At 42.2% G+C, this 27,781-nt stretch overlaps 2 protein-coding genes across 9 annotated transcripts in view; one reads left to right on the top strand and one right to left on the bottom strand.

Annotated features, from left to right (window-relative positions):
• The window catches only part of KDM1B (lysine demethylase 1B), a 55,265-nt gene extending 30,621 nt beyond the window's left edge, over window positions 1-24,644 (bottom strand). For 3 of the 6 annotated variants that reach the window (XR_012373840.1, XM_073877614.1, XM_073877613.1), the window contains exons 1-6: window positions 20,962-21,061; window positions 19,396-19,523; window positions 18,602-18,691; window positions 17,933-18,044; window positions 13,033-13,149; window positions 2-40 (exon numbers count right to left, since the gene is read on the bottom strand). Coding sequence is in view for 5 of the 6 variants with exons in the window: in XM_073877614.1 (XP_073733715.1) it covers window positions 2-40; window positions 13,033-13,149; window positions 17,933-18,044; window positions 18,602-18,691; window positions 19,396-19,523; window positions 20,962-21,048 (573 nt within the window). In the remaining variant the exon portion in view is untranslated. Of the gene's footprint in view, window position 1; window positions 41-13,032; window positions 13,150-17,932; window positions 18,045-18,601; window positions 18,692-19,395; window positions 19,524-20,961; window positions 21,062-23,937; window positions 24,104-24,163; window positions 24,208-24,519 lie in introns of those variants that run through there. The other 3 variants (XM_025890910.2, XM_025890911.2, XM_025890912.2) reach the window with 3 other exon arrangements.
• Window positions 24,645-24,829: 185 nt separating this feature from the next.
• The window catches only part of TPMT (thiopurine S-methyltransferase), a 24,307-nt gene continuing 21,355 nt past the window's right edge, over window positions 24,830-27,781 (top strand). For 2 of the 3 annotated variants that reach the window (XM_025891243.2, XM_025891241.2), the window contains exon 1: window positions 24,830-24,919. The gene's annotated coding sequence lies outside the window, so the exon portion shown is untranslated. The other variant, XM_025891242.2, reaches the window with a different exon arrangement.

Below are 27,781 nucleotides of genomic sequence, written 5' to 3'. Positions count from 1 at the left end.
CTAGATCCTCTGGAAGGGAGCAATGATCTGAGGTCTCGGGCTGTAAAAGAAAACCAAGTGTTAATTAGATTTACTTATAAAATACAGGCCTAAGTGTCCATGCGCTTTCAGTAAGATACCTCTCTTCACCTGTTCAACGGGCAAAAGTGAAAAGTGGGATAAAACACTGTAGGAGTGAGGGTGTGGAGGAGACAGCTACTCCCATAAAGATGTGCCGGGTGGAAGGCTCAAGGAATGGAAGAACTTCGGAGGACAATTTGACAAAATACACATTTAAATGCACAGTAATTTGGCACTATCTTGCACCGCTGAAGACATACATACTATATGCCCAGCAATTCAAACTTTGCTAGATTTTCAAGAGGAACCCTCAAACATGTGCACCCACAGAAGTATCAGAAATGCTCAGGGGTGCCTGGGGGGCTCAGTCAGTTAAGCATCCGACTCTTGGTTTCAGCTCAGGTCGTAATCTCAGCGTCATGAGACTGAGTCTCCCATAGGGCTCCCCTGGCTCAGTGAGGAGTCGGCTTGAGATTCTCTCTCCCTCTGCCCCTCCCTCCACTTGGTCTCTTTCTCTCTCTCACTCAAATAAATAAAATCTTTTAAGAAAATATTTCTTTATTTTGGAGGGGGGCAAGGAGGGAGGAGGGGCAGAGGGAAGGGGAGAAGCAGACTCCCCGCTGAGCAGGGAGCCCAACGTGGGGCTCAATCCCAGGACCCTGAGATCATGATCTGAGCCCAAGGCAGAGGCTTAACCGACTGAGCCACCCAGGTGCCCCAAAATAAATAAATCTTAAAAAATGTTCAAAGGAGCACTATTTGTAATAGAAAAAGGCTAAATACAGCCCACAAGTCCACCAAGAGTAGAACAGTGTTATGTTCAAACAACAGCCCACTAGGGCGCCTAGATGCCTCAGTTGGTTAAGCATCTGCGTTCGGCTCAGGTCATGATCCCGGGTCCTGGGATCGAGTCCCGCGTCGGGCTCCCTGCTCAGCGGGGAGCCTGCTTCTCCCTCTCCTCCCCACTCGTGTACTCTCTCTCGCTATCTCTCTCTCTCTCAAATAAATAAAAATCTTTAAAACAACAGCCCACTACACAGCAATGAGAAAGAACCAACCACAAACTACACACTACCACATGGACATAGCTCACAAACATAATGGCGACAAAGAAACCAGGCCCAGAAAAACACATACTGTAGATTCCATTTACATAAAGTTCAGTAAGCCCGCCGAATGAGTAGAAGAGCAAAGGAAGGAGGGTGTGAGTGATAGGGGTGTAGGGGGGGCTCCTGCGGGGCTGGGAAGAGTTCGATTTCTCTACTGGGAGTTGGCTAAAGAGGGACTCTCAGAAGCTTCACTGAGCTCTGCATTTTGATTTGTGCATCTTCTGTTTGTATGTTATACTTCAATAAAAAAGTTACCTAAATAAACTCAAGACTGGCATACCATATGGCCTAGCAAATCTGGCCCCTGGAATATTCCAGAGAAACTCTTGCATGCATGCACCAGGGGAGGCGTGCAAGAATGCTCACGTGTATCTAACAGCCTGAAACGAGAAACCACCTTCACGTCCATGAACAGGAGAACAGATACGCTGTGGTAGGTAGATTCATGCAAGGCAATACTACACAGCAGGGATTATCAACGAACTAGAGCTTAAGCTTCAACATGGATGCTTGTGAAAAACCTCACTGTTGAGTAAAAAGAGCAAGTTGCAGAGGAACACAAACAACAGGACATAATTTATAACCAGTACAGAAATATAGAAAACTTTACATGTTGTTTTGGTTTCATAAATATGCATGAACCCTGTAACAAAAAGCAGAGGAATAATAAATGCAGAATTCAGAACACTGCAGAATACTTGCAGGGGAGGGAGGGAAAGAGAAGTACAGAGGGGCCCCCGGGGAGCTACAGAGGCCTTGGTAATGCTCTGCTTCTAAAACTGGGTGCTGGGTACCTGAGGGCTTGCTTTAAGTCTTTATTCCTTATGCATCATTAGAAACCCTCTTTTGTGTCTATGTATTAGTTCATAATAAAATGACCATATTGGGGTGCCTGGCTGTATTGGTCAATAGAGCACGCAACTCTTAATCTCAGGGCTGGGAGTTCAAGCTCCACATTGGGCGGGGAACCTACTTAAAAAAAAAAAAAGGGGAGGAGGAAAATGACCATATATACTTTGACACAGAAATTTCCTTTCTTGGAATTGATCCTACAAGCAGACTGAAGATGCCACAGATACAAAGCTATTCACTGTAGCACTGTCACTAACAGTAAACATTTAAAAGTCACCTAAATACACTTTAGTCAGGCTAAATTCATCAGGATACACCAATTCAGTGGACTATGTATTATATGGTCCTTAAGAAAAAAGAGACCTTTAGGTACTGATATGGAAGCATCTTCATATAAACCGACAGGGGCACCCAGGTGGCCAGTTGATTAAGTGTCTGACTCTTGATTTCGGCTCCGGTGGGGATATCAGGGTTGTGGGATCGAGCCCCGAATCGGGCTCCAAGATGGACGTGGAGCCTGCTGGAGATTCTCTCCCTCCCTGTCTCCCGCTCCCTCTGCCCCTCACCGCACCCCCCCCCCAAAAAGATACATGAACCAACAAAAGCAAGCTCCAAAAGAGCAGGTGTAGCTCACTACCGTTCTGTTTAATGTTGGTTTACAAACAAACCGTTCCAGACTTTGTCCTTGACAGAATACCCAGCTGAAGACCAAAGTGACTCCAGGTCAATGAACACCATTTAAATAAATATTGCAAAAGTTCAGGTTATAGATAGCAATCATTGAGACTGCAGCAGTAGGTCTCAAAGGGGGCTCTCCAGAGGCGAGAAGGAGATGAGAAAATGTGATACCAGGGTCAGAAGCTGGAATTTAAGACCTCAAAAGCTTCAACTTGAAGATGGTGGGAGGCAGGAGGAGAGAAAGACAATTGAATTTTCAAAAACGTAAGGGATCTGACACCTCAGAGCCCCTACTGGGAAAAAGTACTTGCTGTTAAAATACATTCAGCCATGTGAGGAATCACAATAAAGAAGTGAGGACAGAAGGAACTGTGGTACAGAAATTGCGGGGTGCAGCAAAGCCACGCAAACACGGAGGAGTAAACAATGGAGACATTACGGTGACAGAAAATAAATGACCCAAAACACTAACAGGAATTGGGAGGGAGGAAAAGGCGTGGCGGCCTGAGGTGTGATGTAATTTACTTTTTCCTCTTTCACGGTCACGTGTCAATGAGCATCTAAGATTGAGACATGCAATTTAAAAAAGAAGTTAGGGCGATTCCAACCTAACATTCTCATCACGTATCTTCTTAATCTTTCAGGGAGATTTTATTTTTTTAGAGATTTTGTTTATTTATTTGAGAGCACAGTGGGAGAGGGAGAAGCAGACTCCCCGCTGAGCAGGGAGCACCACGAGGGACTCAATCCCAGGACCCTGCGATCATGACCTGAGCCGAAGGCAGACGCTCAACAAACGGAGCCACCCAGGCGCCCCTCAGGGAGATTTTAGAAACTATTCTTCTTTGTGATGAAGAAATAATTATTCCATGTTCAGCAAGCTCTTACTTCACTTTGGCTTTTCTTATGTTAAGTTTGGTCGTATGAAATGCAACCATAGAAACCAGCATGTGTGGTGTTATTTTTCACTCCGAAGTGATCTGTCAGCCACGCCTTCTCCTTGCACACAGGTGGGAATATTCTCGAATGAACCTCATCAGACAATGTTTATTTCATGACGGTGACTGCATGAGTTTGGTTTTTTGCTATCTTTGTTCTTTTCTGCATTGCTTCAATGTTTCAAAGATGAGCACATGTCATTTTTCTAAAAAAAACAAGCTCATTCTACAGAAAACCTTGTGCTTTTCCAAAGCAGCTCAAGTTCAAGAAAGTGAAAAAGACATGGACCACTGGAAGAAAAATCAAGTAAACAGGAAAAGGGACATAGATGATCTGAAGAATGAGTAGAAATGATGCTGACAATGCACTTTCTGTTATCACACATGAAAGAGAAGAGGGATGACAGAGAACTCCAAACCCAGCTAAACCACAGCCAGGACAAGTTACTTTCATATAAACTTTGCATGTAAAACACACCTAGTCTTTAGTAACGTAACATTATTAGGCAAGTCATCCAAGATATTTGTTTAATCCTTTAGAACAATTGTTTGGAATCGTCACAAAAACAGGTTGAGGGAAAATGGCCCCAAGGCTAATTTCTATTAAAATAGTCTGCTATTTTCAACTGCTCCCTGGCTGAGCTCTCCTTTAAATATTATAATGAAATCCACTTGAGAAATCATCTGAGGCACAGGTGCAAGTTAAGCTTAGTGCAACCCCGAGACTGATCGGCTCGCCTTCAACTAGCCTTCACTACTTGAACCCGATTCCCATCCCTGGACCCACTCAGCCTGGAATTACCAAGCCCCCCAACATCAGCCCCCTCGTTTTTCTCTCCTGTCCCTCAAACAGGGCTTCTGCTCCAAAGGTCCAGCCCGAGCACCGATTTAGGTGCTGAACTGAAAGGCTTCAGCACGAGACTTGCTAATTCCAGGACCCCGGTCCCCAGGCTTAGATCTGTGCTTTCCACCCTTCACTCCCAAACTGCCAACAACAAAAATGAAACAGGGATACCACCACAGATCCCACTGAGAGAAGAATAAGGGAACAGTGCCAACAACTCTAACAAATTTGACAATGTAGATGAAATAAATTTCTTCAAAAACACAACTGTCTAGGGGTGCCTGGCTGGCTCAGTCAGTGGAACGTGTGACTCTTGATCTCCGGGTGTGAGTTTGAGCCCTGCACTAGACTGATTACTTAAAAATAAAAATAATTAGGGGCACCCAGGTGGCTTAGTCGATTAGGTGCCCTAGCCTTGATTTCAGCTCAGGTCATGATCTCAGAGTGGTGAGATCTAGCCCCGAGTCAGGCTTTTTCCTGCTTAAGATTCTCTCCCTCCCTTTCCCTGCCCCTCTCCCCACCACTTGCACGCACACATGCACGCGCACACCCTCTCTCTGGAAAAAAAAATTTTTTTTTAATTAAAAAAATTTGGGAATGCCTGGATGACTCAGTCAGTTAAGCTTCTGCCTTCGGCTCAGGTCATGATCCCGGGGTCCTGGGATCAAGTCCCACGCTGGGCTCCCTGCTCAGCGGGAAGCCTGCTTCTCCCCCTCCTTGTGCTCGTGCTCTGACAAATTAAAAAAAAAAAAAATTTTTTTATAAACCCACAAAACACAACTAATCTAAAACTGGTAGAATAAACCACGTGACTAGCCACATATCTGTGACATTGACACTGAATTTGTCATATCAAAACTTCTTACAAAGAAAACTAGCCCAATGTCTTCACTACGGAATTATACCAAACAGTAAAAAAGAAATCATTATCACCCTTACTCAGACTCTTTAACAAAACAGAGGAGGCGGATATACTTCTCATTCTGTCTTAATGGAGTCAGCATAACTTGGATACCAGAACCCGACAAGGATATTACAAGAAAAGAAAATGACAGATAGTCTTCATCATGAACACAGGTGCAGAATTCCACAACAAAATATGAGCAAACGGAATCCAACAATACATTAAAGGATAATGTATTAATAACAAGTGGGATTCTCCCCCCCTCCCCAGGGAACGCAAGGTTGTTTCAACATGCTAGAATCCGCACAAGTCACATTAATAGATTAAAGGAGAAAAACCCACATGATCATCACAAAAGACACAAAGTTTCTGACAAAATCCAACATCCACTCATAATAAAACATTCTCAGCAAACTAGGGAGAGAGAGGAACTTCCTCAGTCTGACCAAAGACGTCTGTGAAAAGCTACAGCCAGCACTGTACATAATGATAAAATACTGAACACATTCCTCCTAAGTCAGGACCAAGAAGAGATGGCTGTTCTCCAACTTCTGCTCAACTCTGTACTGATGATCCTGACCAAACTAATAAGGCAAGAAGAAGAAAGAGCTAAAAAATTTAGTTTTTTTTTTAAAAAAGCACAAGAGTCTTTATTCACAGTTGCTATGACTGTAGAAACCCCAAAGGAATCTACAAAAAGTTCTTCAAAATTTAGTAAGAATTCAAGAAAGTCTCTGGGTAGATATACAAGTAAATCGAATTTCCATATAATTGTAATAAACAACTTGAAAATGAAGTTAAAAATAAATTCCACTTAAAATTACAGAAAAAGGCAAGATATCTAGAAATAAATTTAATAAAAGACACCCTCAGTGAAAACTAGAAAAAAAACTCTGGAGAGAAATTAAAGAAAAGATGGAGAGATATACCATGCTCATGGATCAGAGCAGAGGTTGGGAAATATTTTCTGTAAAGGGCCAGAGAGTAAATATTTTAAATCCTGTGTATCGTATGGTCTACATCACAAACCCCTTAACACTGTAGCATGAAAGCAACCACAGACGATACGTAACATGAGCATGGATGTATTCCAATAAAACTTTATTTTCAGAGGGGGAAGATGGCGGCACAGGAGGATGACCCTAGGCTTGCCCCGTCTCACAAATAAAACTAGATAACGATCAAATCATCCTAAATACCCCGGAAATTGATCTGAAGGCTGGGAGAACAAACTCCACGACTAAAGGGAGAGAAAAGGCCACAATGAAGAACGTAGAAGTGCAGAGATGTGGCTTGGAAGAGAAATGGATCCTGGCTGCTGCAGTAGGGAGGAGGGAGCTGTGGTTGCAGAGATGGGCAAGAGAACACTAGCACGCGGGGGAGTGCACAGGGAAAACGAATCCCCATAGCAACTGGCTTGGAAAGTAAGGAGGACGGAATTTTGTGAGTTCTTGCAACCAGCAGGACTGAAAGCCTGGAGTTCTAAAGGTCAATGGAGTTGGCTGGGATACAGCCCAGAGGTTATCGGGGTTACTCTTGGAGAGAAGGCAAGGTGAAAAGCCCTCGGACATACAGCATGGAAAAAACAGTGATCTGAAGAGCACCTGGGGCACAAGGTGGGGAGGTTAGCTGTTCGTCTCAGAGCGTGTCCCAGAGAAGCAGCGATCACGGAGAGGTGCCTCTGGTAACAAAGGAACTGGCAGGAGCCATTTCTCTCGCCCGTCCTCAGCATTAACACAGAGTCACCCACAGGAACCAGCCCAGTGCCCACATTTGCTACCTAACTTGCTTACGTGAAGCCCCTCCCCAGCCCTGTGTTCCAGAGCAACCAACCTCGCCAGTCACGTTTGCCTAAATCCCAGCATGGCAGGCATGTTACTGCCAAAGGCCAGTGCAAACCCCTGTCTACACCACATCTCCCCACCCTGGACGTTTTCAAGGCCTCAGTTCTGGTGGCAGTGCTGACAGGTCCCATTTCACAAGCAAGCCAGAACACATCTAGTTAAAATGCACCACATCAGGCCAGGAACCAAACACTGCCCACAAAAGCAAAGAGGGCCTCTGCAGATGACTGGCCTGAAGGACAGTGTCCAGGACACAACATCAGAACGCTCCCAGCACACACTGGAGAGAGTCCCAGGAGCACCAGGCTGGGGAACAGGGTACAACTACCTAGCAAGACACTACAGGACCTCTTCTTCATAAGGCCATTACCCTCAAGAACAGATGTAGCTGGTTTTCCTAACACAAAGAAACAGGCATAGAGATTTGGACAAGATAGGAAGAGAGAGGAATGTGCCCCAAATTAAAGAACAATGCCACAGCCAGAGTCCTAAGGGAAACAGATATAAGTAACATGCCTGATGGAGAATTTAAAGCAATGATCACAACGATATTCACTGAACTTGAGAAAAGAGTAGAGGACAACACTGAGACCCTTGACACAGAGAAAAGGAATAACATAGCAAAGTGAAATGAAAAGCACACACTTGGAATGAACAGCAGGATGAAAGCAGCAGAGGAAAGAATTAGTGACACAGAAGACAGAGTAATGGAAAATAATCAAGGTGAACGAAAGAGAAAGAATTATGCAAAATGAGAACAGATTTAGAGAACTCAGTGACTTCAGCAAATGTACTAACATTCGTATGATAGGCATCCCAGAAGAGGAAGAGAGAGAGAAGAGGGAGCAGAGAATTTACTTGAAGAAATAACAGCTGAGGGGCACCTGGGTGGTTCAGTCAGTTACGAATCATCCTCTAGGTTTCCACTCAGGTCATGGTCTTAAGATCATGGGATCGAGCCCCGAGTCGGGCTCTGCCCTCAGTGTGGAGTCTGCTTGTCCTTCTCCCTCCCCCGGCCAGCACATGCACTCTCTCTCTCTCTCTCTCTCGCTAAGTAAATAAATAAAATCTTATATAAAAAAAAAAAAAAAAAAAAGAAAGGACAGCTGAAAAGTTCCCTAATCTGGGGAAGGGATGAAATATCCAGATCCAGGAGGCACAGAGAACCCCCAATAAAATCAACAAAAGCCAATCCACACCACGACATACTGTAATTAAAATGGTAAAATATAGTGATAAAGAAAAAATATTAAGAGCAATAATATAAATGAAGACAGTTACATAGAGAAAGGAAACCCCATAAGGCTATCCACAGATTTTTCAGCAGAAACTTTCCAAGCCAGAAAACAGTGGCATGATATATTCAAAATGCCGAATGGGAAACACCTGCAGCCAAGAATCCAAGGCTATCATTTGGGAGGAGAGATAAGGAGTTTCCCAGACAAACCTACAGGAGTTCATGACCACTAAACCAGCTTTGCAAGTAATATTATAGGAGACTTTTTGAGTGGAAAGACCAAAAATGATTGTATAAGGGTAGGAAACACACAAGCAATAAAAATGAGTATTTCTATAAAAAATTAGTCAAGGAACACACAAAATAAAAGGATGTAAAATATGACACCCTATACCTAAAACGTGGGGAAGACAGGAGAAAATAATGGGTTCAAACCTAAATGACCATCAACTTAACACAGACTGCTACATGACAAAGAGGTTATATACAAACCTAATGGTAACCACAAATCAAAAACCAACAACAAATATGCAAAGAATGAAGAGAAAGAAATCCAAATATACCTCTAAAGAAAACCAGCAAACCATGAGAGGGAAAAAGAAAGGATCAGAGAAAATCTTCAAATTCAAATGACAAAACAAGTAATGAAATGGCAATAAATACTTATCTATCAATAATGACACTGAATGTACGTGAAATAAATGCTCCTCTCAAAAGACACAGCGTGATAGAATGGATTAAAAAACAAGACCCATGTATATGCTGCCTACAAGAGACTCATTTTAGACCTAAAAGCACCTGCAGATTGAAAGTGAGGAATGGAGAAACATTTATCATGCAAATGGATGTTAAAAGAAAGCCGGAGTAGCAATACTTCCATTGGACAAAACAGACTTTAAAAGAAAGCCTATAATAAGAGATAAAAAAGGACACTATAATAAAGGGGACAATCCAACAAGAAAACCTAACAATTATAAATATTTATTTACCCGGGGGCCTTGGTGGCTCAGTCAGTTAAGTGTCCGACTCTTGGTTTTGGCTTGGATCATGGTCTCAGGGTCATGGGGCCAAGCCCCATGTTGGGCTCCTCACTCAGATTGCTTGAGATTCTCTGCCTCTCCCCTTCCTTCTGCCCCTCCCCCTGCTCACTCTCTCTCTCTAAAATAAATCTTTTAAAAAAATATTTATGCACCCAACATAGGAACACCCAAATACATAAAACAATAACAACCATAAAGGAACTAACTGATAATTCAAAAACAGGAGGGGACTTTAACACCTGATTTACATCAATGGACAGCTTATCTAAACAGAAAGTCAACAAGGGAACAATGGCTTTGAGTGTTACACTGGAACAGTATGACAACAGTATCTCTTAAATCCTTAAGAGATATATTCAGAATACTTCATGCTAAAGCAGAAAACACATTCTTTTCAAGTGTACATGGAACATTCTCCAGAACAAATCACATATTAGACCACAAAACAAGCCTCAACAGAGGCACCTGGGTTAGGCATCTGCCTTCCATGATCCCAGGGTCCTGGAATCGAGCCCTGCATCAGGCTCCTGACTCAGTGGGGAGCCTGCTTCTCCCTCTCCCTCTGCCTCTCTCCCTGCTCGTGCTCTATCTCTGTGTCTCGAATAAATAAAATCTTAAAAAAAAAAAAAAACAAGCTTCAACAAATTTAAAAAGATCAAAGTCACACCATGCATCTTTTCTGACCGCAATGCTATGAAACTAGAAGTCAATCCCAAGAAAAAATCTGGATAGGGCACAGATACATGGAGGTTAAAAAACATGCTATTAAACAATGAATGGGTCAACCAGGAAATACAAGAAGAAATTTTAAAAGTACATGGAAATAAATGAAAGTGAAACATGATGATTCGGACCTTTGGGACACAGCAAAAGCAGTCCTAAAAGGGAAATATATAGCTAATAGAGGCCTACCTCAAGAAGCAAGAAAAATCTCAAACAACCTAATCTTACACCTAAAGGAACTAGAAAAAGAATAAATGAAGCCTAATGCCAGCAGAAGGAAGGAAAATATAAAGATTAAAGCAGAAATAAGTGATATACAAACTAAAAAAAAAAAAAACAACAGAACAGATGAATGAAACCAGGAGCTGGTTCTTTGGGGAAAAAAAAAAAACAACAAAACTGATAAACGTCTAGGCAGACTCATCGAGAACAAAAGAGAAAGGACTCAAAGTCACAAGTGAGAGAGGAGAAATAAAAACCAACACCACAGAAATATAAACAATTCCAACGGTTTATTATAAAAAAACAATATGCCAACAAATTGGACAACCTAGAAGAAATGGATAAATTTGTAGGAACATATAACCTACCAAAACTGAAGCAGGAAGAAACACAAAACTTGAACAGACCAATTACCAACAAAGAAATCAGTAACAACAACAACAAACTCCCAACAAAAATCTAGAACCAGATGGCTTCACAGCGGAATTGTACCCAACGTTTAAAGAAGAGTCAATACCTATTCTTCTCAAACTATTCCAAAAATTAGAAAAGGAAGGAAAACTTCCAGATTTATTCTGTGAGGCCAGCATTATTACCCTGATACCAAGATCAGATAAAGACCACAAAAAAGAGAACTACAGGCCAATATCTCTGATGAACATAGATGCAAAAATCTATGTTAAGACTATCCAATGGGAAAAAGACAGTCTCTTCAACAAATGGTGTTGGAAAAAGTGAACAGCTACACGCAGAAGAATCAAACTAGGCCACTTTCTTATACCATACACAAAAATAAACTCAAAATGCATTAAAGGCCTAAACATGAGGCCGAAAACCATAAAAATCCTTGAAGAGAACACAGGTAGTAACTTCTTTCACATTGGCCATAGCAACATTTTTCTAGATAGGTCTCCTGAGGCAAGGGAAACAAAAGCAAAAATAAACTATTGGGACTACATCGAAATAAAAAGTTTCTGCACAATGAATGAAACCGTCAACAAAACTAAGAAGTACCCTACTGAATGGGAGACGATATTTGCAAATGACTTAGCTGATAAAGGGTTAGTATCCAAAATATATAAAGAACCAATACAACTCAACACCGAAAAAAAACAAATAATCCAACCAAAAATGGGCAGAAGATGTGAACAGACATCTCTGCAAAAAGACATACAGATGGCCGACACATGAAAAAATGCTCAACATCACTCATCAGGGAAATGCAAATCAAAACCACAATGAGATATCACCTCACACCTGTCAGGATGGCTAAAATTAACAACACAAGAAACAAGTGTTGGTGAGGATGTGGAGAAAAAGGAACCCTCTTGCACTGTTGGTGGGAATGTAAACTGGTGCAGCTGGTGTGGAGAACAGTATGGAGGGTCCTCAAAAAGTTAAAAACAGAACTACCCTATGATCCAATAATTGCACTAGTGGGTATTTACTCAAAAAATACAAAAATACTAAATCAAAGGGATATGTACACCTGTTTGTTTATTGCAGCATTATCTACAATTGCCAAATTACGGAAGAAGCCCAAGTGTCCATCAATAGATGACTGGATAAAGAAGATGTGCTATATATACAGAATGCAATATTATTCAGCCCTAAAAAAAAGAATGAAATCTTGCCTTTTTGTAACAACATGGATGGATCTATTGGGTATAATGCTAAGTGAAGTAAGTCAGTCAGACAAGACAAACACCACATGATTTCACTCGTATGTGAAGTTTAAGAAACAAAACAAACAAGCAAAGGAAAAGAGAGAGAAAAAAACAAACCAAGAAACAGACTATTAAATATACAGAACAAACTGATGGTTGCCAGAGGGGATGTGGGTGGGGGATGGGGAAATAGGTGATGGGGATGAAGGAGGGCACTTATCATGATGAGCACCGAGTACAGAATTACTGAATCACTAGATTATACACCTGAAACTAATATAAAAGTTAGACATTTTAAATACTAAGTAATTGCCACATTAAAAAAAAAAAGGTAAAAAAATTGCCCAAACATATCTTCCTTACTAAAAGGATCCCTTCTTCCTTACTAAAAGGATACTGGTTTTGAATGATACCGCAACATGTTCAGTTACACTTCCTTCATCTCTCTACTGTTGTTCACAGTAGCTGCATGATCCTGTTCTGGCAATGAGATGTAAAGAGAAATCTACTGTTGGAACTTTCTGGAAAGCTACTATTTTACCAATAAAGGACAGAGAGGCTCAGCTGACACACCCCTCTTACCCCTTTGCCTTTCCCATCTTTTCTGCTTAGAATTTGGACACAATGGCTGATGGTACAGCAACCATCTCCTGGTGGGACTGGAAACTGGTATGGAGACTTCCCTGGGCAGCCACGCCAGCCCTGGACAGGCTATTTCCAAACTGCTTATCATGAGAAAAAAATAAAGTCTTCAATCAGTTAAGCTATCACAGTTGGGGTCCTGTTATACGTGGACTGATACAATCCCGACAAAATGATCAATACAATAAATGAAAAATATACACCATCACTATTTAGTTACAACTAAATCAACCTACGTATTAAGTCAAAAGGAAAACCAACAGAGCTCATACCTTAATGGTAGTATTTGATTTCATACCACATCGGTAGGTCCTTGCTATCTGTGGAGTAAGATGGATTTCCTTGGTAAGTTGTCTCCATTTTCTACACTCAGGTTTTGTACACTGAACCTAGATGGAAAGCAAGATGTCAAGGTCAGTGAGCTGGCTAATCATGAGCTAGCATGTCTATCCTCCACCACTCACACTGCCATTCTTTCCATAAGATCTGACCAACCTCCCCATGAGTACTTCTTCCTCCCCCTTGCATCACCACCACCCACATAATCCACTTTTACCCCACGGGGATAATGACTTCTGATTCAATACTAGCTCAGGCACCAGGAAAGTGCAAAGGGGATCTAAGCACTGTTGTCGGAAAGGCTTTCCAGCTCTAACCTAGGGAAATGATCAGAGTTAAATTTAGTCAAAAAGTATGCACATTAAGTACAGTGTGGGATCCTGAACTAGATCCTGGAACCATAAGGACACTGGAGAAAAACCTGATGAAATCCAAATAAAGTCTGTAATGTAGTTATTAGTACTGCAGCAATGTTAATTTCTGAGCTTTACATTACGGTTGGTGGATGATAACATTAGGAGAAACTGGATGAAGGATATATGGGAATTCTCTGTTACTATCCTTATAACTTTTCTGTAAATTTAAGATTATTCCAAAATATAAGGTTTATTTTTTTAAAGCGTGCAGATATCCATATGGAAAGAATTAAGTTGGATGACTACTTCACACACATACAAAAATTAACTCAAAATGGGGGCATCTGGGTGGCTCAGTCAGTTAAGCGTCTGACACTTGGTTTCAGCTCAGGTCATGATCTCATGGGTCGTGAGACTGAGCCCCGTGGTGGGCTCTGCACTCAGTTGGGAGTCTGCTTGACACTCTCTCTCCTTCTCCCTCTGCTCCTGCTCATGCACACTCTCTCTAAATCTTTAAAAAAAAAATGAACTCAAAATGGATCAAACATCTAAATAAAGAGCCGAAGTGATAAAACTCTTAGAAGAAAACATGGGAGTCGATCTCCTCAGATTTGGCAATAGATTCTTGGATATGACACCAAAGCACAAGCAGCAAAAGAAAAAAAAAATGGATAAACTGAACTTCAAAATAAAAAACTTTGCACATCAAAAGACACTATCAAGAAGTGAAAAGGCAACCCGTAGGAGAACGTATTTAAAATTTAAAAATGGGTTGTTTAAAAAAGATGCCTTTTATTTATTTTTGTCTGATTGCTGCATAAAGAAATAAAAGACATCCAAATTGGTACGAAAGAAGTAAAACCTTCACTATTGGCAGATGACATGATATTATATACAGAAAACTCTTAAAAGACTCTACCAAAAAACTATTAGAATAAATGAATTCAGGAAAGTTGCAGAATATAACATTAATATAAAGAAGTCAGTTGTGTTTCTACACACTAATAATGGAAGTAGCAGGAAAAAAAATTAAGAAAACAATCGTATTTACAATTGCACCAAAAAGAATAAAAATACCTAGGAATAAACTTAACCAAGGAAGTGAAAGACCTGTACTCTGAAAACTGTAAGATGTTAATGAAAGAAATCTGAAGATGATACAAATGGAATGATGTATCATACTCATGGATTGAAAGACTACTGTTAAAATGTCCATACTGGGGCGCCTGGGTGGCTCAGTTGGTTAAGCGACTGCCTTCGGCTCAGGTCATGATCTTGGAGTCCCTGAATCGAGTCCCACATCGGACTCCCTGCTCAGCAGGGAGTCTGCTTCTCCCTCTGACCCTCCGCTCGCTCATGTGCTCTCTCTCAAAAAATAAAAATCTTTAGAAAAGTGCCCATACTACCCAAAGCAATCTACAGATTTAATGCAATTCCTATCAAAATACCAACAGCATTTTTCATAGAACTAAAATAATCCTGAAGTTTGCATGAAACTACAAAAGACCTCGAATAGCCAAAGCGGTCTTGAGAAAGAACAAAACCGAAGCTAACACAATCCCAGATGTCAAGATCTACAACAAAGCTGTCGTAAGCAAAACACTATGGTACTGGCACAAAAACACACAGGTCAGTGGAACAGGATAGAGAGCCCAGAAATAAACCCATGTCTATATGATCAATTAATCTACAATGGGGAGGCAAGAATATACAATGGGAGGAAGACAGTCTCTTCGACAAATGGTGCTGAGAAAACTGGAGAGCTACATACAAAACAATGGAACTGGACCAGTCTCTCTCACCATATACAAAAATAAACTCAAAATGGATTAAAGATCTAAATGTGAGACTTGAAACTGTAAAACTTCCAAAAGGAACCATGGGCAGTAAGTTCCTGGACATTGGCCTTAGCAACATATTTGTTGGTATGTCTTCTGAGGCAAGGGAGACAAAAGCAAAAATATACAGTTGGGACTACATCAAAATAAAAAACTTTTGCACAGTGAAGAAACCATCAACAAAACCCAAAGGCAACCCAGTGAACAGAAGATATTTGTAAATGACATATCCAATAAAGAGTTAATGTCCAAACTATATAAAGAACTTCTACAACTCAACACCAAGAAAACAAATAATCCGATTAAAAATTGGGCAGAGGGCCCAAATAGACATTTTTCCAAAGAAGACCTACAGTTGGCCAACAGACACATGAAAAGATGCTCAACATCACTCATCACCAGGGAAATGCAAATCAAAACCACAATGATATCACCTTACACCTGTCAGAATGGCTATTAAAAAGACAAGAAATAATAAGTGTTGGGAGAATGTGGAGGAAAAGGAACACTCGTGCATTGTTGGTAAGAATGTAAATTGTTGCAACCACTGTGGGAAACATATGGAGTTTCCTCAAAAAATAAATAGAATTACAATATGATCCAGTAATTCCACTCCTGGGTATCTACCCATAGAAAACAAAAACACTAATTTGAAAAGATATGCACCCTATGTTTACTGTAGCACTGTTTCAAAAAGCCAAGATATGAAAGCAGCCCAAGTGTCCATCAATAGATGAATGAATAAAAAAGAAGTGAGATACACACAATGAAACACAACACAAACATAGAAAGGATGAGATTTTGCTATTTTTAACAACATGGATGAACTTAGAGAACACTGTATTAAGTGAAATGAATCAGAGGAAGATAAATACCATGTGATTTTGTTTATATGTGGAACCTAAAAAAATGAACAAACAAGAAAACAAAGAGACTCTTAAATACAGAGAACAAACTGGTGGTTGCCAGAGGCAAGGTGGGTAGAGGGACGGGTGGAACAGGTGAAGGCAACTAAGAGCTACAAACTTCCAGTTATAAATTAAGTCACAGAAATGAAATGTACAGCATAGGGAATATAATCAGTAATTTTTAAAAAATGGGCAAAAGACTTGCACAGATATTTCTCCAAAGAAGATAAACAAATGGTCAATAAGCACCCAAAAAAATGCATTAATCATTACAAAAATGCAAATCAAAACCACAATGAGATACTCCCACTAGGGGTATCTCTCATTCATGCCTACTACGACAGCTAGAATCAAAATAATGGAAAACAAGAGCTGATGAGGATGTGGCAAAATTTGAACCCCACACAGTGCTGCTGGGAATGAAGACCCTGCAGCAGTGTGCTATGGAAAAAAGTCTGGCAGTCCCTCAAAGGATTAAATAGTTACCATCACAACCCAGTAATTTTATTGCTAGGTATATGCCAAACAGAACTGAAAACAGGTATTCAAATCTTCATGTACAAAGGTCCATACCAGCAACTATACGCAATAACCAAAAAGTGAAAACAACCCAAATGTCCAACAGATGACTGATGAATGGATAAATAAAATCTGACCAACCCATACAATGAAATATTACCCATGAGAAGGAATGAATTACAACATAGACGAACCTCAAGAACATGCTACTTGAAAGAAGCCAGTGATGAAAGGTCACATACTGCATGATTCCTTTATATAAAACATCCAAAATAGGTATCTCACAAAGACAAAGATCAGTGGTGGCTAGGGGAGGGGGACTGAAAGGTGACTATTCGATGGGCACAGGTTTCCCCTGTGAATGATGAAAATGCCTTGGAATTAGCATTTGGTTGCACAATATTATCAATGTATTAAATGCCACTAAATCGTTCACTTTAAAATAGTTAATGTGGGGGAACCTGACTAGCTCAGGGAAAGAGCATGGAACTCTTGATCTTGGGGTCACGAGTTCAAGCCCCATGCTGGATGTAGAGAGTACTTAAAATAATAAAACTTAAAAAAAATAAAATAGTTAATTTTATGCGAAATTTGCTTCGATAAAAAAAATTTAAGTGTGCGAGAAGCTCAAAATTACCTATAATATTTTAAAAATTAGTAAATCATTTACTAAATGGTAGTACATTTATCTAATATAAACAATCACTAAAATATATTTTCAGGGGCGCCTGGGTGGCTCAGTCGTTAAGCGTCTGCCTTCGGCTCAGGTCATGATCCCAGGGTCCTGGGACCGAGCCCTGCATCAGGGCTCCCTGCTCCACGGGAAGCCTGCTTCTCCCTCTCCCACTTCCCCTGCTTGTGTTCCCTCTCTTGCTGTGTCTCTCTCTGTCAAATAAATAAAATCTTAAAAAAAAAAATTAAATAAAATAAATTTTCAAAGAATGGCTACACGGGAAAGTAAAATCGATAAACTAAAAGCTACAAAAAATTATATGCAAAGTATGATTTTCGACCTAAGATCTGTATGCTTCTTTGTACTATGTGGATTATCAAGGTTTTCAACAGAAATTTAAAAAGTGATGTTTTAACAGACCTAGAAAGACGAATAAGTGTAATAACATAAAGATTTCCTAAAAAAATCAGTATTTTCATCCATTCCAGCCTTTCGCTCCTCAAATGTTTTCCAGGACAATACAGCATTACACTTTTTACCCAGTAGGGGAGCTGCTGGTCTGCCATGAAAGCTTTGGGACTAGGTTCGGTTTTTCCATTGCTAGTCCATATTTTTTTCCAGGTAGTGTATTTGTCATATCCGTCCTTGTGGCTAAAAAAGAATAAAAATAAATATATCAAGCTAGAAGTTCACTAGGTTTCCCAAACAGGTGGCAGGTCAGTAAGTCTTCCGTCAAGGACTTAACCGGCCATTTTATAAGGAGAGGGAAAGTTATCTCCGCACCCACCAAACAAGTGGTCGGGAGGGGTGCATTCCTTCTAGTATGGAAAACTATTAAGATGGAATGGCTTCCCGTCTGTCCAGCACCCCAGAGTTGTCAGCATCCTCCCCCAAATCTCTGCATCACTGCCCCCATGCACAGTCACAGAACAGCAAAGCAGGGCCTAGATTTTTCAGAACTTGCAGACTAGGAAGAACAACTGTCTCGTAACAGGTACTTTCTGAGCCCTGAGCGTGCACACACACAGCAAGCACACACCCAGCCACTGCACCAGAGTTCTGGCACGGCTGTAGTCAGCTCAGGCGTGGCTGAAGAGGTGAAATAATCCAGTAAGCCCGGGGGTTCCATCTTAACTGTCTGAACCCTTCTGCAGCCGCCCCCCGCTGCCACCATCCCCTCTGCCAGCTCCAACAATTAGTGAACAAACCTTCTGTAGTAATGGTCAAAGCATTCGTTACAGAAATGCTCCCCACAGGAGAGGTGATACCATCGGGATGTGTAGCCGTTTTTGGCACATCTGAAAATAGCAAAAAATGTGTAGCTTTGGTAATGAATAAGCATTTCTTCTCAATTTCTTAAAAACAGGTCTTGAGCACATCCTATGAGCCCATTTTGTACCATCTCCACTTAGAATCCTAACCACTGAGAGTTGATGACCAGGGAAACTTAAAAGGACGTCTGATCCATAATAAAACCTGATGAAGACACAGGAACTTAAAGACCCGTGGTACCTAACCCAGCCGGCTGCAAACAAGGGCCTGGGGCTTAGAAATTTTCTCAGGACTCCCCGGAGCAAAATGAGTTTCAGGACACGAAACAAGGAATGTCGCCGTGCTTGCTGCGTGCGGCATGTGTCTGGAGGAGACCTGGGCAGTCTCTAGCAGTAACATATGGCCCAATGCTGAATAGCCAGCTGCAATCTGACCACCAAGCAGGCTCTCCGGCGAACAGAACCTGTCAAAACAGCCAATAATGTAGCCAAAGAATGACCTACGGTGCCACTGTGAACACTACCACCACCACCTCTTTGTGGTTAAAACACAAAAATGGGATTTGTTTTCCAGGTTTTATTGACTCGGAAGGCTTAACTGAAGATTTTTCTCGGGAAGTAAAAGGTCAGATCTCTCTTTTTAGGAAAACTATCTTGGGAGGATGATGCTCCCACCAAGAATGCTCTCGGGGGCGGTGGGGGGGAGGCCGAGACGCGCCTGCTTCACAGACCTTTCAGAAGCGCTTGCAAAGCACACGGGACACGCTACTGTGCAGCCTGACTTCTCACATCGCCTATATTTCTTCTCTGACCCGCCGTCTTCGTCCTCGTCTGTTGTCTCTGTTGCTTTTTTCTTCGCCTGAGGAAGAACCAGACGAAGTTACACGATTTCCCCCAGAAGGGCCCCGGGTGAAGGAGGTAGAAGGTTCGTGACTGAAATAACTTCCATGTTGTGAAACTCAACAACACCCTGCCAGTAGGTGAGGGGCTGACGATACAGCAAGTTCCTTGAGCCTGCAGTGTGCAAATAATTCACAGACTTGCTGGAAATACAGAAGCAGCATGTGAACGACAGGTCTCTGAGGACAGAGCCAAAATGCACGTGGGCCTTTCTTAGAAAAAAGCTGTACCAGTCAAAACAGAAGTCACTCTGAAATAAAGACTTTTTTTTTATTTGATAGAGATGGTGAGAGAGAGCATGAGCCAGGGGAGTGGAGAGGGAGAAGCAGGCTCCCCGCTGAGCAGCGAGCCCCACAAGGGACTCAATCCCAGGACCCTGGCATGACCTGAGCGAAGGCAGATGCTTAACCCACTGAGTCACCCAGGAGCCCCCCCAATTTTCTTTCCTTTAATTAGAACAGTCATATCCTCTCAGTACTGCAGATTTTAAAAAATTGAACAATTTTATTATTTTTTAAGCTTTTGTATTTAAGCCATCTCTACACCCAACATGGGGCTGCTCACCACCCAAGGTCAGGAGTGGCCTAAGCCAGCCAGGTGCCCCCAAAAGCTGAATAATTTTAGAAAAAGAGTTACATCACTCAGTATTTTTCTTAAAAAAAAAAAAAAAAAAAAAGCCCTAGAAAAGAGATGGCAGCAAGTAACCTGCCAAGAGCAGCCAACCAGCTACAAACTGAAGTCCACATTCCTATGAATGACACCAAGCCAAGCATAATCTGGCCTCAGCTCACATCCTGGGAGCAACCACACAGCTGTGGTTCTCTGAACAGCTCATGCTGATTCACACTCTATGCCCCTGTCTTTGCAGTTCCCTCTGCCAGAGGTACTTTTTTCTACATTCTATCACTTTATCACACTGTGCCGTGATTGTTCCAAGGGGAATTTCTCCGCAAGGCTACAAGTTCCTTGAGGACTAGAATTGTACCTCTTCATCTCTAATACTTCAGTCCCAATCATACTTACGTTGTGGGGCGCCAGGCTGGCTCAGTCTGTGGAACATGCAACTCTTGATCTCAGGGTTGGGAGTTCAAGCCCCACGATGGGTGTAGAGATGACTTAAAAATAAAAAAACGTGGGGCACCTGGGTGGCTCAGTCAGTGAGGCGTCCCAACTCTTGATTTCAGCTCAGGTCATGATCTTGGCTCAGGTCATGATCTCAGGGTCGTGAGAGCAAGCCCTGTGTAGGGGCCCTGTGCTTGGGCGGGAAGCCTGCTTAGGATTCTCTCTCTCCTTCTCCTCCCCCTTTGACTCGGCCCCCCCACCCCTGCTCGCACTCTTTCTCTAAAAACAAACAAACAAAACCCAACAGGTGCATTAATGAACAAATGAATTAATACCTGCCTACCGGAGCTCCTCAAAGGCAGGCTATCCGGAGAATGATCAAAAGATGCTTTTTTCTTTGTCCTCCTCCGGGGTGTCGCCATTGTTTCAGAAAATCTTCAAAAAAAAAAAAAATTTTTTTTCTTTTTTTTAATGAGATAAGTAAACAGTAATACTTTCAACACTCTGGAGCAAAGTTATTACGTAGTTTACTAGGTAAGAGCATATGCTCTGCAGTTAGACTGCCCTAGTATGAAGCCCTTACTTTCAAGTTACTTAATCTGAGACTAAGCCTCAGTGTTCCCGTATATAAAATGGGCACGGCAGTGTGTACCACAGTAGTGGTGTGAGGAGTAAGATAATCTATTTAAAGCACCAGACCTGGCACACTATAAGTACTTAATAAATGCTGTCCATTAGTAGTATATACATATAAAAATATAAAAATAAGAAACACCCCACAGATGACCAATAAACCAATTATACTGTTTGTAAAATTCAATGAGTAAAAACACCTGGTCTTTGTCTGTCTGTCCCTCTTCATCTTACTGCCTTCTCAGTAGCTCCTGAATTTCAACCTCATTATACTCTACAAAGAAAACTCATTTGCTCCCTCTCAGTAAAATCTCAGGCACGCTATCCAGTCACTACTGGATTTAAGACTCTGGGTCAGACAGTCACTGGTTATCTTCTACTAGAAAAATTTACAAGCTTTCAAACTGGCCTAATAACAACACAGTTAAATAAGCATCAAGAACCAAAGTCTGTAAGAAAAATAATGCATAGTAACCATGAAAGACTGAGTTATTGAATTAGTATTTTTCAATTAACTAAGAAATAAAAATGCTTACCATAAGCATGCAATAACAAACAGATTTTACAATCATCACAATTCCTTCCCTGATCCATGTATTTACTACACACACACACACACACACACATACAATAACATGAAAATAGGACATACCTATGAGTAAGGAATTTGAAAGTGGAAAAGTGTTAGAAGATACAAATTCCACAAATAAAATCTTCATCTTGGAGAAAAGCTTTGAGGGCCTTGTAATCTTACTGTTTCCTATCCATGAGTTGTACTAACATTCATAAGAGCATTTTTCACGGATTATTAACATCACATGCAAAAACTTCATTCGCCACCTACACGGACTTCGAGAAATCCTGACATCGGTGGTAAGGTAGAGAGCCTTCCTCTCCGTCTTCACATTCTCAAAACCATGTTAGTTATGAACGCACAAACCCTATACATATTCTGAAATACATTACAGTTAAGCATTAAATAAGTTGCCTTTTGGTTCTATACCGCTCATTCTACTGCTGGATAAAGTACTACTGATGTAAACAGAACGACTGTGTACCTATAATTCTTACACCCAAAGGCTTTCTGGATCACATTTATATTTTCAAAAGGCTGTCCAATCTAACGAATCTCTTTAAATAATACATATGTTCTACATTATTCATAAAATGAGCCACAAAGCACATATAAACATATATATATGTAAATGCATACTATGTGCAAAGATTGCAGCAAAAATATTTGAGTCTAATGTGGGGTTTAGGAGCATAATCAGCCTCGTTTCACGCAACATTTGGTCCTGTCACCTAAGAATACTGGCAACTCAAAAGAAAGCATAGTTTCTGGAAATTTCAACAAACATTTTAATCCAACTGTGTACTGGAAAATATATATTTAATTGCAATGAAGAATTATATAATTCAAGAAATGGTTAAGAGAAAAGGAAAACAGTGACTATAAAAGCCACTGTTAAATCTGTTATCTAGGAAAAATACAAGTAAAGATTTTTTTAGTGTTCGTACACTTCCACCGTTAAGCATATAATTAATGGTGATATTCCCTCATCCTTTTCTGACACTATAGTTTCTGTATTTTCACTGTTGCTGGGGCTTTGGGGCTTAAGATGAAGGGAAAAATTTTTAAGTTGGAAGGACAACAGCTTTTGTGCTTTTCAATACAATCTTAGAAATACTGATCACAAGTGCTAACAATTAGTATACTGAAAGTGTTCTCACCTGGTTTTTCAAATTGATAAACACACCTAACTAAATATAACCAATCTGTTTCATGTTCAATATAATTATATAAGCATATTTCTTCCTAATTTTAAATGTATAGCTTTGGTTTTCTTTTAAAGTGACAAAAAGAAAAAAGTGAGGTTTTGGGGGAAGGTAAATATATACACGGATATATCAATGTCTCGATTCCTATTTTGATAATTCCCAGTTTTTTCTGAAGTAGCCTATTGAATAATTTTTTTAAAAAACGCAGAATTCACAAAAATATGAATCCAAAAAGACTTCAGGTTGGAATAAAAATGTATGGTAGCATCAGCATACTTTCTAAAAATAAGACAAACTACCAGAAACTTCTTCAGAGACAACAGAAACAAGAATTGCCCTCAGGGCCGCTGAAAATACGGCAGGACCAGCACCTTACTGCACCCACGCTCATCAAATTTTCCGAAATATGGATCCCGTTCAACTGCCTGAACGCTTTATTGACTACTTTCTCTGCCCGAAAGACAATTTAATTCTTGATGGTCATTTTCTCCTATACGTCCTGAAGAAACCTTCCCTCCCGCCCCCTTCTTCCACTACAATAGGTTAAAAAAAAAAAAAAAAAGACCGAACAAAACGCAGCAGCCCTGAGTGGTGTGCATACCTGCAGAGCGACGCGCTCCCCAAACGGAGTGGTCTGGGGACTCCCGCACCCCACCCCAGGGAAGGCTGGGCCTCCATCTGGCTCGATCCCACATTACGGAACCTCAACTTTCTACAGCTGGGCCTGCCTCTCTTCCTTCCTCTTTCACCTGCTAGCGGCCGGGCTGTTGACTACGAGCTCCGGGAACCGGGCCGCCCCCTCCGGGGGCTCAGGCCCCGAGGAGCTAGCCTAGCAATCTGGCAAAGCGGCTCGGGGCTGAACGCGTGGTGGCTGCGCCCGACTATTACTACAACACCTGCACGGCTGCGCGGGCTCCTCGGCTGGGAAGAACACGCCAGGGAGTTCCTACCCCCGGACTGGGGGCTCTCCGCCGGCCGCAGACACTCCCCAGCTGACAGGGCTCTGACAGTCCCCAGGAGGGAGCCCCCACGTTCCCGGCGCCAGCTGCAGCCGCCTCGCTCTCTGAAAAGCTTTCTCGTCTCTTCTCCCAAGTAGGAGAAGCAACAGCCTCCGGGGCTCACCTTTGCGCTGGAGAGGTGCAAGGAGTCGGGGGGAGAAGGCACCACTGCACAGAAAGGAAGCATGGGAGGGCGGGCGGTTAGGAGAGACCCTCAACCCCGCGACGAATCGGGGAACCCCGTCGCTTCTACAAGCCAGCCCGGGAATCCCCCCCCTTCCCTCAGACCCCGCACCCCCTTTCCAATCCGGGGAGGGCGGGGGCAGCCCCCGGTGCACCGGTCCACCTCCCACCCGGGCGAGGGGCGCTGCACAGGGGGAGAAGGGCAGCCTGCACCCCAGCCAAGCCGCTTTGTGCGGAGCTGTCACCCGAAATCCGCCGCCGCCCCCGCGCCCGCCCCCGGAGCCGCGTGCCCCGCACCTGGGAGCGCGGGCGAGACGCTGCGCGCCGCCCGGGGCTGCCGGCGCCTCTCCGGAGCCGCGCGCCGCGCGCACAGGACAGCACGATCCGCGCCGCGAGCCGCAGCCCCAGCTCGGCCGCCGCCGCCGCCGCCGCCGCTTCCGCCCCTGTCACGGCGTGACCCGGGGTGGGAGGAGCCGGCGGGACCAGGGAGGAGTAGGGTCCCCGCCTTCGCCTTCGCCGCGGCGCTCGCCCCGCCCTGGCCATTTCCGCCGCTGCGCAAGCCGGGGCGCCTGGGGCGGGGGGCGGGATCTGCGCGCGGGGAGGGGCGGGCCCGGGGCGGGGCGCGCGGGCCAGGGGCCTTGGGGCGGGCGGCGGCGGCCGCGCCGGAACCAGCTGCTGGCTGCCGGACGCGCGCGAGGTAGGCTTGCCCGGGCGCAGAGAGGGTGCGGGAGAGTTGGCACGACTTGCTAGGTGCGAACCTGTAATCGGGATTCTGGGCTGGGGCATCCTGACCAGCGTGGGCAGCCCAGCAATCCGCGCCCGGAAATGGGATTCAGGAAGCAGAATGGGACCTGGGAATAACGAGGTCGGGCAATTAATACCTTTCTGAGTTCATGATTTAAAGCGCCTCCAAAGCATCGCTCTGTATTAGTGGTTTTTAAGAAAAGAGAAGTACTTGCTAAATAGTGAGTGATGCTTTGGGGGCGAGGGCGGGGGTGGGGGCGGGGGATTGGGAACTGGGGTGCTGTAAATATTTTGTCTTGCTCCAAGGTTGTTACACACGTGTATGCGTATCTAAAAATTCACTGAGTCGTACTCAAAATCTGCGCACTTTAGAGAAGTTATTACTCAATTTAACATTTAAAAATAAATCTAAAGCAGAAACATGTTTTTTTGGAAAGGTGACAGAGGAAGCCAGACTTGAGAGTCCATTCAAAGAGGACTTAGAGGGCCCAAACTGGCACATCTGCTTCCGTGTGTGGGTAGGAACAGTTGTGAACTTTGCCTTTCCTGATTCTTATAATTTGCACTTTTATCTTGTTATAGAAAGAAACTTTTTATTTCTTTCGAAAAGCACTCCGGCAAGTACACATTGAGATGCTATTAGAACAGCTAAGAAGTGGTTAAGTTATATACATGATGTTAACTTATATTTCAAATTTGTGTGAAAGAGATAGAATTGTCCATTTCCAGGTTGGGCTGGCTCTGCGATGAAATTAAGCTTCCCTTTTGTTTCGAGTAGAGAACTGCTTTATGAAGGCTCAACCTCAGGTTCCAGTTTCTGACTGAAAATGTAGATGGGAAAACTGTAACTCTTTTGCTTTTCTGTACCCAATATAATCAGATGCTTCCCTCTGACCTCTCAGAAAACCGAGAGTCACCTCCTGACATCAACAGGACCTTGCAAAAGCATTTGTTAACAGATATTTTCTGAGAAATGAATTTTGTTCCCAGTTCCAGAGGGGTGGGGGTGTGGGGTGTGCCTTCTAGCCCCTGAAAGCAAATTTTGCAATAAAGGGAACTTTTCCTGAAATACCTGCTTGAGGTGATGTTTGCTATTCTCACTGATAAATCATTAAATTAGACTCGCCAATAATACTATGCTAGTATAATACAAACTAAATTAGTATCACTGATTCAAAGGGAATGTTAGAATTAATCAAGTTATATTGTCCTTAGTATTACAGAGTTCACATTGAAAGGACAGACATTTTCCTCATACCTTCAGATAGATTTGCAGTTATGTTTAGGTGTCCTTTTTTTCCTCAGTTCCTTTGTGTGCATTTTCCCATACAAAAAAGGAACTACAAGAAAATTATTCGAAAATACAAACTTATGGAATAGAGATAGGACATCAAACCCACATATCTACTTTCACTCCCTCCTGAAACCCCATCAAAACAACAACAAAGGCATAAATCACTAGGGTAGGGAGAACAGATGAGACAAATGCAATTAAATTTTGAAATCCAGAAAGCAGATGGGCAAGTGTTAAAGGATTTTGCAGACTGAAGAAAGCTAAATTCTAAACCAGCAATGGGGAAAGCCAAGAAACCGATTTGCATTATAGAAACCCCAAATGCTCAGGAATTAGCTGTACCAGGTTCCTCCAGGAGGTGGAAGGGGTATGATTGAAACTAGAAGCACTGCTTGAAATCCCCACATCCCTTTCCCAACTCCCCGCAACAAGGTAACTGCCTATCTCTTGTGGCACCAGCAGAGTTTGGGGGGAGGCTTTATTCCCTGCAGAAGGTAAGGACTCTCTGGACTGGGGAGAGACAAATACACAGTTGGGGCTTTGAGTACCATATTGAAAATGGAGAATAGTTGAACACAGGCAAACCAAATGTTGGGACCCTCTCTCACTTCTATCCTTTTCTCATGTGAGTATTCGACATGGCCCCCAAGGACTTGATCCTTACAACAGGGGTTGGGAGAGCCATCTGTGGAAAGTCTGACCAGTCAAAAGAAAATAAAAATAATGACATCTAGGTTTCCGCATGAAATCCATTCATATCATCCTTCCAGTGAAGCTTGCAGTCAGTGAGCCTACGCACATACTTAAACATCTAATCAGCTTTTTAGTACTACTTTTAAACATGAGCAGGTAATAATAATCATAAGCATTTGAGGAAAGTCACTAGTTGGAAAGACGGAAGACAAACCAACAGAAAAAGTGACTCGCAAGCAGCAGACTATGCAGATAAAATACTATATCCATTCTATATATGAAATAAAATAATATAAAAAGAACATCAGAAACAAAAAAAATAAACTCTTGAAAATTAAAGCCTTGATAGGAAAAAAAACAAAAATGTTTATTTAAAAACTAAATAGAAAGGTAGAAAGATAAAAATTAAGGCAGTCTCTGAGAAAATAGAGCAAAAAGATGAAGAGCTGAAAAATAGAAAAAAAATATGAGAAATTTATACTAGGTCATGAGGTTCTACAGCCAAACAAAAGGGGTCCCAGAAAGAAATAGAAACAAGAGGGACAAAAATTGTTATCTGAATAATTCAAGACTTTTTCCAGCATTGAGGGATAGGACCTTCCAAATTAAAAGAATTCAGCCAAATGGTTGAAAATAGACCCAAAAGAAGGCATAGAATTATGAAATTGGAAAAACTAGGGGCAAAGAAAAGCCTTGCAAGAGAAAAAAGCATACTGGCCTCATGGAAAATATCAGGATCAGAACATTTTTGAACTTAAGCAATATCTCTGGAAGCTAGAAGACAATGGAATGACTTTTTCAAAATTGAAGAAAAAATGGTTTCTGACC

The sequence above is a fragment of the Callorhinus ursinus genome, unplaced genomic scaffold, assembly GCF_003265705.2.
Source record: "Callorhinus ursinus isolate GAN/ISIS: 27379988/994484 unplaced genomic scaffold, GSC_fseal_2.0 scaffold26, whole genome shotgun sequence".
Classification (NCBI taxonomy): Eukaryota; Metazoa; Chordata; class Mammalia; order Carnivora; family Otariidae; genus Callorhinus; species Callorhinus ursinus.
Note: the sequence above shows the minus strand (reverse complement) of the source record. Positions and strands in the feature narration are given on the sequence as shown.